At 39.2% G+C, this 16544-nt stretch overlaps 1 protein-coding gene across 1 annotated transcript in view; it reads left to right on the top strand.

Annotated features, from left to right (window-relative positions):
- Ddah1 (dimethylarginine dimethylaminohydrolase 1) overlaps positions 1-15667 on the top strand; it is a 150238-nt gene extending 134571 nt beyond the window's left edge. The window contains exons 5-6 of the mRNA XM_027935216.2: positions 13114-13257; positions 15359-15667. Coding sequence (XP_027791017.1) covers positions 13114-13257; positions 15359-15475 — 261 coding nt within the window. The 3' untranslated portion in view covers positions 15476-15667. The remainder of the gene's footprint in view (positions 1-13113; positions 13258-15358) is intronic.
- The last annotated feature ends 877 nt before the right edge of the window (positions 15668-16544 follow it).

Below are 16544 nucleotides of genomic sequence, written 5' to 3'. Positions count from 1 at the left end.
GAATTGTCTGAACATCAGAATATTTAAATTGATGAAAATTTGAATAATGCAGGTATAATTTAAAAGTGTGTTTAGCTAGGCATGGTGGTACATGCCTGTAGTTCCAGGTACTCAGAAAACTGGGTGGGAGGGGTGAATTATTTGAGCACTCGAGTTTGAGGTCCACCTGAGCAACATAGCAAGACCCCATATCAAAAAAGAAAAATCTTTAAAATGTGTTATGTATTTAGCCATTACAGTGAGGGAGAAATGATGAAATATTTTTTCCAGTATTCAAAAACTATTATGCAATTCATCAAAGAAGTCACTCCCATCATTGCCAAACAAATGAAATTCCAATAAATGTCCTCATTGTTTCATTTGCCTTACTCATTAGTATAAACAAAAATATCAGGGGCTAGGGTTGTGGCTCAGTGGTAGAGTGCTCACCTAGCACGTGCAAGGCCCTGGGTTCGATCCTCAGCACCATAAAAATAAATAAATAAAATAAAAGTATTATGTCCATCTACAACTAAAACAAATGTTAAAGAAAAAATATCAACCAACAGCTATGCTAGGACTACACTGATTTGTCAACTGCAACTATAGGTTGGCCTCAGATACACAATCTCTGCAAAAACCAACAAAAGCATTCCATGAGAATCAGCTAGCAAAATAAAATTTCCAGTAATTATTGGACATTTTATTTTATATGTAAGTCATATGCAGCCAATCTTTTTTATCAGTAAAATGTATACTAAACTCATATGGGTATAGTATATTTTGCATACATTTTCCCCAGTTTAATTAAATATACTACTGACTGGAGCTGAAGATCTTAGGTACTGAGCTAAAAACCTTTTTTCCTAATTACTGGGCCTAAGAATGCAATTAAGTAGAGTTATCTAGTTGGGAGTCCCAGTGATGATTTTCTTCACTCTGTTCCAGAAAAAAGAGAGAGAGAGAGAGACAGAGAGAGAGACAGAGACAGAGAGAAAAAGAAAGAAATCACTATTCTGTGGGCACAAACACTTCCCTAACCCCTAGAAAACCCTTTCATGAATGGCCAAGCAGACTGGACAGAGGACTTTGGATAAATGAGAGCAAAGCAATGATAATTATTGGAAAATTAAGACATGTTTAATGCCTTCCCTTTGATGAGATAACCAAGGAATCATTTGTCCATACAGAGAATAAGGATCAATCCACCAGTTACAGGTGTCAGGACTGGTCCTGGGCAGCATTGTAAAATTGTGCATGTTTGGCCATTTCTCATCTCCCACCTTGGAGTTGCCTACCCCTCTGCTGCTTTAGAGGCCATAATCCCTCTTCACTCGCTGTCTTTTTCCATTACAAATTCTTTTTTTTTTTTTTTTAATTTTTTATTGTGGGTTGTTCAAAACATTACAAATTTCTTGACATATCATATTCCACACTTTGATTCAAGTGGGTTATGAACTCCCACCTTCACCCCATACACAGATTGCAGAATCACATCAGTTACACATCCATTGATTTACAAATTGCCATACTAGTGTCTGTTGTGCTCCACTGCCTTTCCCATCCTCCACCCTCCCCCCTCCCCACCTCTCCCCTCCCCTCCCCTCCTCTCTCTCTACCTCCTCCACTGTATAACCCTGAGGGTCTCCTTCCATTACCATGCAATTTCCCTTCTCTCTCCCTTTCCCTCCCACCTCTCATCCCTGTTAAATGTTAATCTTCTTCTCCTGTTCTTCGTCCCTACACTGTTCTTAGTTACTCTCCTTATATCAAAGAAGACATTTGGCATTTGTTTTTTAGGGATTGGCTAGCTTCACTTAGCATAATCTGCTCTAATGCCATCCATTTCCCTGTAAATTCTATGATTTTGTCATTTTTTAATGCAGAGTAATACTCCATTGTGTATAAATGCCACATTTTTTTTATCCATTCGTCTATTGAAGGGCATCTAGGTTGGTTCCACAGTCTAGCTATTGTGAATTGTGCTGCTATGAACATCGATATGGCAGTATCCCTATGGTACGCTCTTTTAAGGTCTTCAGGGAATAGTCCGAGAAGGGCAATAGCTGGGTCAAATGTTGGTTCCATTCCCAGCTTTCCCAGGAATCTCCATACTGCTTTCCAAATTGGCCGCACCAATTTGCAGTCCCACCAGCAATGTACAAGTGTACCCTTTTCCCCACATCCTCGCCAGCACTTGTTGTTGTTTGACTTCCTAATGGCTGACAATCTTACTGGAGTGAGATGGTATCTTAGGGTGGTTTTGATTTGCATTTCTCTGACAGCTAGAGATGTTGAGCATTTTTTCATGTACTTGTTGATTGACTGTATGTCCTCCTCTGAGAAGTGTCTGTTTAGGTCCTTGGCCCATTTGTTGATTGGGTTGTTTGTTTTCTTATTGTCTAATTTTTGGAGTTCTTTGTATACTCTGGATATTAGGGCTCTATCTGAAGTGTGAGGAGTAAAGATTTGTTCCCAGGGTGTAGGCTCCCTATTTACCTCTCTTATTGTTTCTTTTGCTGAGAAAAAACTTTTTAGTTTCATTACAAATTCTTTACTCTTCTTTCATCTACTTAAAAAAAAAAAAATAGACTAGTTCTAAGGAAATCAAGTCATGTAGTCCAGTAGCAAACTCAGATGGCTTCAGGGGCCAGAGATTTTCTGTCTAAAATGCATTCACATGCAAACTTTCAAAATTATATGCATGTCAAAATACATTCTATCTTTAGGGAAAATGAGCTCATAAGATACCAGTGAATGAGCTCTGAGTCTAGTCTTTTTTTTTTTTTTTTTTTTTTGAGTCTAGTCTTTCAAGGTGACAGGGTGGTAGTTTGATGTGAGAGAAGAAAAGTGGGAATTTCAAGATAGATACACTTTGGCTTGAACCCTAGATTCACTGTCTTAATGTGCAACCTTGGACTAATTACTGAATTTCTCTGAACTTTGGTTTTCTCCTCAGTAAAAATGGACATTTTGCCACCTAATATGCAAGGTTGCTATGAGAAATGAAGGAAGAATAGATGAATTAATGTATCAATAAATAGAAGTTGAATGTTCCAATTGTTCCTTGATGTCAAAGGACCCAAGGGAACTTTAAAAGTTTCCATATCCAAAAGAATTACTTTTTGATTGTAGGATGAAAAGTGCCAAAGGGTGTGGTGGTGTAGGTGTCTGAGGAAGCACAGTCAGGGCACAGCCACGTGGGCAGCCCTCTGCTGTACTTACTTGTAAGACATAAGATGATGGGAAGCACAGGCAAGAATAAGAAAGGAAGGTAGGCTCCCAGGTTTCACATTTTGAAAGGGAAGCTACAGTTTGAATTTCCCTCCTCTCCATTCTTGAAATAAAACACTATTCAGGGCTGTCACTCACCCCAGAAAGTTTTCCCCTTGTTCCTCCAGCCCGTTCCCTGCTTTCCAGCCCCCCAACAGAACTCAGGAAGCAGGAGGTTTTCCCAGCCTCCCATAGAGGCCACTGTTTTGGAGGCTCCATCTTAGAAATGGTTCACGTGACGTGTGGTTATAGTTTGAACAACATAAAATTCTTTCCTCCACATATTTGTGTGGTCCATATGATCTTAGCAAAAGCAACAGCAGCAATTCATCAAGAAAAGGGCAGCTGTCTTTGAAGGGACTATTTGGCATTGAAATTATTCTACACAGCTGGGCCTGATGGTGCACACCTGTAATCCCAGTGGCTCAGGATACTGAGGCAGGAGAATCACAAGTTCAAAGCCAGCCTCAGCAATTTAGTGAGGCCCCTAAGCAACTTAGTGAGACCCAGTCTCAAAATAAAAACTAAAGGGCTGGGATGTGGCTGAGTAGTTGAGTGCCCCTGGGTTAAATCTCCACTGCCAAAAAAGAGAGAGAGGGAGGGAGGGAGGAAGGAGGGAAGGAAGGAGGGAAGGGTGGAAGAGAGGAAGGAAAGTCTGCACAGACTTAGCCATGAAGAGCTGTGTAACCTCATTCTTAGAATCTGTACAGCTCATCAATGCAAAGAGGAGGTTTAAAAGAACATCTCAGGCTGTATTCATTTTAAGCTCATCTGTCAAAGATTATAAAACATGAAATATAATATCGATTCTAGAGCATTATCTATAGTTAATCCTTTAAAAGGATTGCCAGAGCTTGATGCCTGTTATAATATCAGGCTCTCAATAGACTCTTGATGCATGATAAATAAATGAATGAATGATCTTAGATATTCAGTAGCAATGAAGTGTTGATTGTGCATTATATGCCTCAATAGACTTTATAGTTAGTTGCTTTTAATGTTGATTTCATTTTGATATGTTAAGATGGGTTCATATGGACATATCAGAGGAAGATCAATTATGAGTGATCCAAAAATGTGCTTTGAATATTTCCTAAATATCTCTAAATAGCATATTGACCAATTAAGTCCTAAATTCTTCCATCAAACCACGAAGCCAGGATTATATTATATATGGTTTCTCAAAGAAAGCATGAGTAAGAAGCAGAGGAATGAAGCTGCCTTCCAGTTCTTTGAATGAAAAAATTCCCAGAAATGTTGGGAACTGCCGGAAATGCCTGGTTGTTAATGCAACTAGCCATGCAGATTCTCTTGTGCTGAAAGCCAGAGAGTTCCCACTCTTATTTTGTGACAGCTCCACTCTGGGGAGCAAGGCCAGTACCAGCAGCTGTGTAACAGACCATGAGGATGACGCGGCCAAGATGATTCTTGGGGCCATTTCCTCTCTACTGCTGGGCTGCGTGCCTTCTTCGTTAAGGAAGTGTCTATGACACAAGTAACGTTGACTTTTTTTTTTTTTTTTTACAACCAGCCTACCTTTCACATGCTGGTCCTGCCTTAAATTATAGATCTTCATCTCCCAATTTAAATTACCTTTGCATCTCTTTTTTTTTTTTCTCACCTCATGCCACCACAGTACCTAGCCCAAAGGGGCCCTCCATAAAGGATAGTTGAATGAACTGAACACCAATTGTATCTAACCCCAGTGGTAGTCTCTCCAATTTTATTTACACAATCAGAAAATGCATTTGAAATAGCAACTCAACTTCTCAAATCTTTCCCCCAAATTCAGTAAAACTTATGTAGAATTTTCAGAGTTGACTCTGAGGCCTCTCAAGGTATAGAGTGATCTGCTCTCCGGGAGAGGAATGTGTGTGAAGTGTAGAGGTTTTCAGTGCTCTCTGCTTTCTGTTCTGGCCAGGGGCTCAGTGAGAAGCAGGAAATACAGTCCCTGGGGTTAAAGGAACACTTTACATAGTGCTCTGGAACAATCACACCTCCTCCACACTTTTTAAAGGGAAAAAAAAAAATGGAACACGGAACTAAACAGCCCAACAGCTACATTCTCGGGATATTTGAAATGATGCTCATCTTTTCACAAAGGCTCTGTGCATCCACAGAGGGGAAATGAGCCTGTTGTCCACCTCACCACTGCAGAGTCCTCAGAAGCCTGGGTTCTTTGAGGCGCCACCCTGTGAGCCTGCAGTGTGAGTGCATCCTCACTGTGCCCATTCACACCCCACAGGGGTTGTTGGAGATGCTGTCACCCCCACCCAATCTTTCTCACACATCCCCGTGGATGGCGAAGGCCCTGCATTATATGTGTACAAGTACCTCCTGGACCCAGCTATAAATAAATGGTACACTGTCTTATTCGGACAACAATAACATGTAAGAAAGGAAAATGTTCATCCTGACAGAAAAAAGGAAACATGTTCATCGCCCCAAAAGACAGAAATTCTGTATTTATAAAAAAACAAAAAAACAAAAAAAAACTTTTCCATGAAAAATAGAAAAGTATTTCTTGTTTAGTATCTACAGTTACCCCTTCCTAAATCCTTTTCATTTAGAAAGACTCCATCAGTAGCTTTTATACTTTTTTGTTTCACAGTCAAACAGAGCCACTCACTGCTCCAAATGGGGTCTATTCATTATTAAAAGTCATTTCTTCTGGCATATTTTTTAATTTGTTTCAAAATGATAACCATGGGGCCTTGATAAATTAATTGAAAAGCTTCTCCTAAGGTGGCTTTGGTGGTTTTGTTAAGACATTTATTTTAAAAGTAACTCTCAGTAGAAATTATCAATAAATTACTTCATCTATTCTCAGCATTAAATTATTCCCCCACTAAGAATATTACAATTCCATTCCTCCCAGCAATGAAAAAATGAAACTATCTTCAAACAATTCTAGATTGGGTACTGGCCCTTATGTCAGAAATTTTAGGAATGCCCCCATCAGAAGGTACAAATTATAAGCCTCAGAAAAGGCAGACACATTAAAGAGAGAGAAAACCAGCAATTAGAATTTCAAATAAATGCCATCAGCTGAAGAACAACAACTCAAATGGGAACCAAGGCAGGGAGGATTGTTCACTCACGGATGTGAGGATGGGGGAATGGGATAGAGCCAGAGTACAAACCAGAAAGGAAAAGCTAGGGTCTCCATTGCACCAGCAAAACTTGGCACTTTCTAAAGTAGGCACAGCCTTGAAGGTTTTGTTTGTTCTCTCACTGGAAAACAAGAAGTTGGCACTGATAACAGTCCTTGATAACACTTCCTCTGGAATGCACGACATTACGTGTGTTTGCTTCATAGTCACCAACAGATATGCATGAGTCAGATGGACAGGTGGGAGATTTGCCCAGAATGTTTATGGAGCTAGGGAGGGTATAGCAAGGCTTCAGACCTATGGTCTTGCTGTGCTTCTTTCTTATGGCCCATCTTGTACCAAAAGATGTGTGATTACTTCATCTATGGATAAAGAGTGCAATGAATCACCAGTAAACCATGAATTAAACTGGAAACTCAACTGGTAGTTATCTGGTGCATATGAGAGGTAGGAGCAACTAGCCTAAAAGTGTTGAACCAAAAGATGCTACCCATTACTCTTCCAAGTGCTTGAGATATTAAGTCAGTGGGAATAGTAGATTATCCTGATTGTGGTTTTTTGTTTGTCTAGATTTGACCAGATAGCTATGGCTGACCATTTCATTATTAAAGACCTCTATGGATTTCTTGAGTTACTGGGGCTCTCCTTAATAAACCTCTGGCCCAGGAAACTGCCTTTCCAGTAAAATCCTGAACTTTTCTGGTAAACTAGATCCAGTTTCTATGAAATTAAGACAGAACAGTTCTGATTACAAATAAGAGCAGACTGACAATCTTAGACCACCTTCAATAGCACACCCTAAGGTGACATGCAGACATGGTATAACTCCACTCCCTGCACCTGGAAAGAAGTGGGTTGACAAGAAAAGCAATTGCTGAATTTTTTCACAGATCCTGACTCTGCAGCCCAGGCTGGCCATCTTTTGTCTAAAGAGCCTCACTGTACCCATGAAGAAGTCAATCTGCCCGTTGGGTTTATGGACAATTTTACTAAACAGGAGTCATAGACTAACTGAAGTTTACATGTTCATTTTGATATGTGCAAAGGGATTGTTTCCCCCTTTCTTTGTTTTAATGCCTTCAGGTGCTAAAAACTTTTCAGTTCACTCCAGGTTCACCACTCCTAATAGGTTACTTTGTCATGTAAAGTCAATAGACCACAGAATGTAGTTCCCCTCTGTATGGCTTCAAGAAAATGACAAACTCACAGTTTCATTGATTTCAGCCAGGTTTCATGTTAATTAATGATTGCATTTCTATTTCTGAACATAGACCCTATCTTATTTTTCTGAGGGAATACAATTATTTATCTATGTGATTGGTCATCATAGCGTACTCCCAAGGTTCTCTCCATATCCTTTGAAAGAGTAAAAAAAAATGAAGAAGTGAATCAGTTCATTATAAATATATTTTGATCATCTGCCATATGCAGAGTGACTTGCAAGTAACAAAAAGGAAGGGAACTCAAATTTATTACATGTTGCATATGTGCCAGAAACTCGTACTAACCACTTTAACATACATTATCTGCTTTGGTTTTTAAAAAATAATTTTCAAAGTTACCCTATGAGGAAAAGTATGGCATTGTCATCCCATTTCACAACTGAGGAAATCCAGGCTCAAAGTGCTTAAGTGACTTTCTCGAGATCATATAATTAGTATGTGGCCAAGCATGACCCAGATCCCTCTGACTCTGCAGCCCAGGCTGGGCCACTGCACTACACCCAGGCCAGCATTCAAGGAGTTATTGATCTGGTTGAAGAAAGACAGAGACTTCACAAAAATCTCACATTAAAATTTTTCTTTATTTTGAAAATTTTGGGAACTGTAGTGATCTAGGCAGATGGAATGCTAAGCCTGTAAGACCATTGAATTATGTGTTAAATAATGTGGTTCTGGAGGAGCCTGGAGAAACTACCATGGGCCCACCAAACATGTAGTCTTATGTGGATTTAAGAATAAGAATTGAGGGCTGGGGATGTGGCTCAAGCGGTAGCACGCTTGCCTGGCATGCGTGCGGCCCGGGTTCGATCCTCAGCACCACATACAAACACAGATGTTGTATCTGTCGAAAACTAAAAAATAAATATTAAAATTCTCTCTCTCTCTCTCTCTCTCTCTCTCTCTCTCTCTCTCTCTCTCTTAAAAAAAAAAAAAAAGTAAGAATTGGCCTCCAAATCAGGTTGTGTTAAAAATGAAGTTGATCATGTGATACTGCAATCTGTACACATGGGAAAAAAAGAATTCATACCCCACTTGAATAAAATGTATGATATGTCAAGATCATTGTAATGTTTTGAGCAACTAATAAAAAAAATGAAGTTGATCAACAATACCAGACCTTAAATTATATTGCAGAGCTATAGTCACAAAAATGGTGTGGTGTTAGCACCAAAATAAACCCGAAGACCAATGGTTCAGAATGGAAGACACATAGAAAAATGCATAAATACTTATCTTATACTAGACAAAGGCACCATAAACATACATTGGAGAAAAGATAGCCTATTCAACAAATGGTGCTGGGAAAACTGGAAATCTATAGGTAACAAAATGAAATTAGACCCATATCTAACCCTGCTCAAAACTCAACTCAAAGTGGATCAAGGACCTAGGCATTAGACCAGAGACCCTGAGCCTACTAGAAGGAAAATTCAGCCCAAATCTCCATCATGTTGGCTTAGGAACTGAATTACTCAACAAGACCCCTAAAAAGCTAAAAGTAAAATTAAGAATCAATAAATGGGATGGTATCAAACTGAAAAGCTTCTTTACAGCAAAGGAAACAATCAAGAATGTAAACAGAGAGCCTACAGAATGGGAAAAAAATGTTTGCCACCTGCACCTCAGATAGAGCATTAATCTCCAGGATACATAAAGAATGCAAAAAACTTAACACCAAAAAAAAAAAAAAAACAATATGGGCTAAGGAACTGAACAGATACTTCACAGAAGAAATACAATCAGTCAAAAATATATGAAAAAATGTTCAACATTACTGGCAATTAGAAAAATGAAAATTAAAACTACTCTTAGATTTCATCTCACCCTAATCAGAATGACAATCATCAAGAATAAAAACAATAAGTGTTGGTGAGGATGTGGGGGAAAAGGCACACTCATACATTGCTGGTGGGAATGCAAATTGATGTAACCACTATGGAAAGTAGTATGAAGATTCCTCAGAAAACTTGGAATGGAACCACCATTTGACCCAGCTATCCCACCCTTGGTCTATACCCAAAGGACTTAAAATCAGCATATTACAGTGATGCAGTCACATCAATGTTCATAGCAGCTCAATTCACATGACTAAAATATGTGACCAACCTAGGTGTCCTTCAATAGATGAATGGATAAAGAAAATTTGGTATATATAATCAATAGAATATTACTCAGCTTTAAAGAAGAATGAAATTATGGCATTTGTTGGTAAATGGATGGAATTAGAGAATATCATGCTAAGCAAAATAAGCCAATTTCAAAAAACCAAAGGCTGAATGTTTTCTCTAATATATGGATGCTAATTCAAAATGGAAGGGCGGCACTAGAGAAGAATAGAATTACTTAAATTAGATAGAGGGAAGTGAAGGGAGGGAAGGGAGGGGTCGCAGGGATAGGAAGGATAGTAGAATGAAACAGACATTATTGTGATTCTACATCATGTATACTCCAAAAAAAAGAAATTATATCCTATCTATGTATATAAAAGTGCATAAATGCATTCTACTGTCATGTATTTAACTAATTAAAACAAATTAATTTTTTAAAAAGAGAAATAACAAAAAATAAATAAAAGAAGGAGGTTGATCAAGCTGAGTGTGGTGATGCATGCCTGTAATCCTCGCAGTTTGGGAGGCTCAGGCAGGAAGATCACAAGTTCTAAGCCAGCCTCAGCAATTTAGCAAGGCCCTAAGGAACTTAGCAAGACCTTTTCTCAAAATAAAAAATAAATGGAAAGGTCTGGGGATGTGGCTCAATAGTTAAGCATTCCTGGGTTCCATCCCTGGTACCAAAAAAAAAAAAAAAAAAGAATGAGGTTAAACATCCACATCTACCAGAATAGTCAACAGAATTGCAGAGTGCAAGCTGAAACCTTGTAACCTTGTTCATCTGATGTAGCTATCATAATATACCTATAGCTTATTAAGGGTTCTTTACTATACCTTATTAAATATATTATATTCATTTACCTTTAATAATGAGTACATGAAAAAACTATTATTATCCCAATTTTGTAGGCAAGGAAACTGAGAAGACAAAAATAAAAAATAAAAACTGCTTAAGTTCACACAACCAATAAAGGTTAACACTCAGGCTCAAACCGAGGTCTCACTCCAGAGCTCATGATCTTATATTGCTTTCTCCCACACAATGGTAAGTGGAAGCTAGTATTATGATATTTTAGCAACAGCCAAAAAGAAAATGTTCATAAGAAGTAATTAAGTAGCAATTCATAATGGAAGAGAGCTACTTGAGTCTGGAATTTTTTCTCTTAAGCTTCTTAATATTGTTTCTGGGCATATCCAATTCATAAAGAGGGCTGATTTGAATGTGATATTTATCTGCTTAGAAAAGCTTATCTTTAAGAGTTGTCTTTCATTTCTTAGTTGCCCATATGATAGAATAGATCTAAGATATTTAATTTGTTGTATTTTTCTAGTACCCGGGACTGAATTCAAAAGCACTCGACCCCCTAATCACATCCCCAGCCCTATTTTGTATTTTTTTGGAGACAGTTGCTTAGTGCCTCACTTTTGCTGAGGCTGGCTTTGAACTTGCGATCCTCCTGCCTCAGCCACCCAAGCCACTGGGATAACAGGCTTAGATCTAAGGTTTTTTGATTAAGGCTCTAAAGAAGGACCCACCTGGTAGTTGATCTGTGTTATGGGCTTCTCTTTTCAAAGAATAGTTTAAGTTTAAAAGTGCAAGAAAGCAGTCCAGTCAAGTCCTTTAGCTACACTTGACCATACCAAGTCATAATAGGATTACATATGAAAAAATAATTAATGGTACTACAGGAGAATAAATGATAAATACCAAATAAGTGTGAAAAAGTAGATGCTATGGTAGTTTACAGGAGGGAGAAATCTGCTGCAGCTTTAAGAAAGGGCAAAGTGAGATTATTAAGATAGAAGGTTTTAAGTTGCAAAGGGCAGGTTTGTATTGACCCATATGACCTTAAGCAAGTTATTTGACCTTTCTCAGTTCAGTGTCTTCATCTATATAATGAGAATTTTGAGATTAGATCATAAGGGTACAATGTATAGCCTGGTGCCCTGCTTTTTTCTTACTGTAAAATTACCCATGTATCTGTCATTCTTCTCCATTAGACTGCAGTCTCTTAGAAAACCGGATCTACATCTTGTTCATCCTTGTGTCCCTCAGCCTTTCCATACAGTGCTTCCTAGGCTCATCCACATCCTTGATGTTACCTTCTGTGAAGGGCATTCCATTATCAGACTACTCCTGGCTTCTCTCCACTCCTGACATAGTGTACATTAGGAGAAGTGAATGATTTTCCTGATTGGCAGGTGGGGAAGGGCTTATTGTTTGCCAATCTTCATGTTTTCTTGGGACTTAATTTTCTACAGGGAGCATGCAGTCTTTCTTATGCTCTTCTGGTACCATAAATCTTCAGTGTCCAATGTCATCATGACTGTGTGTGCAAGCCTGCCTTAGTTATGAGAGCACATTTCCACAAAAATATTGAAGAGTAAAAGGAGACATGACTGGACAGGTAGATTAGAACCAGATTGTGGGAAAAAAATCATGGTATGCCTTCATGGCATGAAATTTCAGCAGATTCCTTACAACATGTGAATGTGTATAAAGAATGAAAGCAGTCCACATGTCTAAGCCCAAAATAAATTTTGCTTTTTCTTTTTGGTGTTTAAATATTTTTGTTGTTTATGGGGGATTGGTTTTTGGCAGTTTTATTTTGATTGTGTTGAGATAAGGATGAGATATATTTGTGTGCAGAGTTTGTTTTTGTGTTCCTTTTTATTTTATACTAAGGGGGTAATAAGTACATCATTTGAAGAGTAGACCTGCTAATTTAGTCTTTCTCTAAGTTTGGTTCAGGGATTCTCTGCTTCAGAATTATCCGGAGAGCTTTCAGAATGCAAATCCCTATGCTCCAACCCAAATCTGCCAAACCATATTCCCTGAAGGTGATCCCTAGAAATATGAGTTTGTCTCCACCCCCACCCCACCCCACCCCTGCTCATTGTATTAAGGGTGTCAGCTGTCAACAGATGGATGACTCCAACTTGTCCATAAAAGAGCAAATTGTGTGTGTGTTTGTGTGTGGTAATTGCTAAATCTGCTTATCTGATTATTGACCATTCTGATTACTGTTATGGTCCTTCTTTTCATATAGACCAGGGCAGCCCTACTTACTCAGCCAGTGATATCATCCAAACCTCTGCTGGGCCATTTATATATGTAGCCATTTTGTGTCTTACTAATTGATCTTATGACCAAAAACTAGAAAATAATAGTTCTAAAACTTTTTTTTTAAATAGGGACAAATATAGACTTTGAAAGAACAACTAGAACCTTTGCAATTTTTCCCAGGAATCAGTTTAGTTGGGTTTCCCTCTTCTGTTCTAGCAACTGGAGGAAATAGCCGAGAACTTAAGCAGCAGAACAGCTCACGGCAATCACTTGCAAGCTTGTGCCAACTGCCTTCCTTCTGTTTGAAAGTGTGTGAGACAATGCTTAGACCTCTTTGTTTCTTTTTGTAGATCATGCAGCAGATGAGTGACCACCGCTATGACAAGCTCACTGTGCCTGATGACATGGCTGCAAACTGTATATATCTAAATATCCCCAGCAAAGGGCATGTCTTGCTGCACCGAACTCCAGAAGAATATCCAGAAAGTGCAAAGGTAAAAACACCATCAATTCTGACCACTGCATCTGGGTAGGCCTCCTAGGGGATTCTTTCATGATAGAGTGGCAGATAAGGGGCTTCCTCCTTCTGAATTGATCAAATCATTAAGAAACCAGAGAGGATAATTTGGGGCACAGTGAAAGTTTACTTACTTTTCTCATTCATGTCACTGGTCACTAATGCATGCATAGTCACTGAGACAAATCATGCCTGGTATTCAAAGCTTTTAAAATAAGTAATCCAACCACCCAAGTTGTGCTTCAGCTCTGATAAAATGTACCTTCCCATATCACATACTTATTAGGAATAAAGACCTACAATCAACTGTGTCATTGTTTTCTGACAAATCTGAGCTGCCCCTTAGAAGAGGGCCATTTGTTTCTTAAGGCAGGGGAATGTGAATGACCTGAGTGCTCCCTGTCAGGGCTGCAAAAAGAGAGGGCTGCACATCCCAGATAGCGAGAAGATATATCAAGAAGAAATGTGGCACACTTGGAACCAGTCAGATGGTCCCTTAAAGAGACCCTGCATTTGTGTTCCACCAAGGGAATTGTCCCTGGATTTGGAATTCTTTCCTTGTATTTCAGAGCATTGTGCTAGTGTCATCTGTACACCTTAGTGATTTTACCAATTTTATCCTACAAGCAGATATAACAGTGCTCAACCATAGATTCTTCAGGTGCCCATATCTCCTAGGCACTTTGGCATCATCTCCTTTACCCAGAGAAGCCAGATATTTACACGACAAGCTTTACAAATTATTGTTTGCTGTTTGTTCATTTTATGCTTTGAAAATATTAGAGATTATTCTATGCCACTTTTTAAATATGCAGTTCTATATTATTACTAGGGTTGCCCTCTGATCACAGTCACTCCCTCAGCAGAAAAAGAGAAGGATGGGGACATAGCTGATTTCTTTCTATGTCCATGGCTGACAGTGTGAACTTGAGGAAAACCTAATATTCCTAACACACTAGGGGGTTAGCAGCTCTTAGATGAATAGTGGATCTCATATTGTAATGCGTATCAGGGCTGTTAAAAATGCAGACTCCTGGACCCCTACCCTGGAATCTGCAGAATTAACAAACACTCAGTTCACAGAACTCAGTTTGAGAAATACAGGTCTGGAACGATCGTGCCTCTTGAGCCACATCGATCACCTGACAACCCAGATGATCATTAACTGCTTCCTAATTCAGTCCTGTGTCTATCAACAGTAATGACAGCATTAATAACATCTCTGTTTACCAAGGGCTTCTTCAGAGCCAGGCACCATGCCAAGCATGCTACAGGCAATATCTTATTTAGTTCCTATAACAGCTCTCTCAGGGCAGTATTATTATTCTAATCTTAAAGATAAGTAAGTACAAAGGCTCAGAGGGCTTGTCACTTAACTGAAACCATAATAGTAAGTTGACAGAACTAGATTTGGATCCCAGCTCTGACTGGCTCAGCCCTCTGAAATTTAAGGAACATGTGCTTTCTAAAGACACATGATAGATTGTTTTTAGGCAGTGTGTTTTCAAAGTGATTTTGTTTTTAAAAGTGGGCTTTGTTTGATCATCAGAGAAAAAAATCTGTGGACTGTTAATTTGAAGTTTTGACATACACCTTCTGCTAGTGTTGAAAGATGCTATAAATTTCACACCTATAATTTAAAAGCAGTGTGACCTGAAATATTCACTTAAATCATATTTTGTCAAATTTTTCCAGTGGTGTTGGTAAGGAAAGAAACATTAAAATATAGTTGAGAGGACTTCAGAGTGTGAAGAGAAAGGATATGTTGAGACTGAACACATGGCCACTGACGTTCACTTACTTAATCTAGCAATGACAATGCAGAGTAAAGACATCTCCAGCAACAACCACATTTCTGACACTTCTTTGGCTTTGAGGTTAAAGCACAGACCTAGAGGTTAACCAGTTTGAACCAGCTCCATGGGGTTGGGGGGTGGGGGCCGGGTTGCATGTGTGTCTTGGAGTTAAATGAGTGAAAAGCTTAGACACACAAACTGAATTAATTTCTCTGAACCTGAGGGTAATAAAACAAGCAGAAATGTAATCCTTCTCTCCCTTTCCCTCGATTCTCTCTGTAGGTTTATGAGAAACTGAAGGACTATCTGCTGATCCCTGTGAGCCATTCTGAACTGGAAAAGGTGGACGGGTTGCTCACCTGCTGCTCAGTTTTAATTAACAAGAAGGTAGACTCCTGAGCCGCAGAGCCTCTCCCCTGTAGCCGGCAGGATGGCCCAGGCCAGCCGATAACTCTGTACCCACTCCCTTGTTTTCCTTGACAATCTACTGTGCCACTGTGCTACTAACTCTTGTTTACAGAAATTTAATTCTAAGTTTAATTGCTTCATTTTCTGCACCTTTGCCCTCCTTCCCCTCACGGTGGTACCTAAGCTGTGGATTTGCTAAATGAATTAAGTAACCTAGAAAATATAGAACTAACGAATCATTGAAATGTGATTAACAGTAGTATGGAAACACTCATTTTTAGTGTTTGTATTATCTGTGTGTGAAAATCGTTTAGTCACAATGTATTCCGAAGGATGTCTTCTGATCAGTCAGATAAGCTAGGTCTTTCTCTGCATCATGAATCACATTTGATTCCTGTGAAATTCCCTGGCCAGTGGATTCACCCTATATCCCTCTTTTATTCTTCTGGACTCCAAAATTCTTTATTCCAGGTACTTTCTTTGCTTCTATCACAGCCACCTTGACCTTGGGTAAAATCTTTTGGGTAAAACCTTTCATCTGGATACATTTCTACAGGTCCACCCTGTCTGCCAGGTTGCCTCTGCCTCACAGCCGAATCTTCTACCACCACCAGCCCTCCCTCCCCTGAGGGCCAAACAGGCTCCTCAGCAGAGTGGTGACCAAAATCAGAGTGGCTGTTTGGGGAGTGTTAACTACACATCCTGACAGGGTTTGCCCCAGAGACCTAAATTCCAAAAGAAGTAGGGCACCACACCTAGGAAGGTGAATTTGGCCCCAGATGGTTGCTATGGGATCACAGATCAAGAAGCTTGGAAACACCCCCTGGGTACACCTTAGGAAGTCTCTAAGTCATGCTCCATGCTTTTTTTTTTTTTTTTTTGTCTCATTACTGGACCTGGAGGGAAGTCTTACTCCAGCTTATTTCTTTTACTATTTCTATTTACTTCCCTTCAGCTTATTTCTGTTTTTCCCCCGACCCCGGCTCACCTTACTTGCAGCCTTCTGCCCCTTGCATTTATCCCAGTCTAGTAATGTCATTTATTTCAAAGGAGACATCAC

Source organism: Marmota flaviventris, chromosome 10, assembly GCF_047511675.1.
Source record: "Marmota flaviventris isolate mMarFla1 chromosome 10, mMarFla1.hap1, whole genome shotgun sequence".
Taxonomy (NCBI): domain Eukaryota; kingdom Metazoa; phylum Chordata; class Mammalia; order Rodentia; family Sciuridae; genus Marmota; species Marmota flaviventris.
This window is presented reverse-complemented; position numbering and strand designations above follow the sequence as displayed.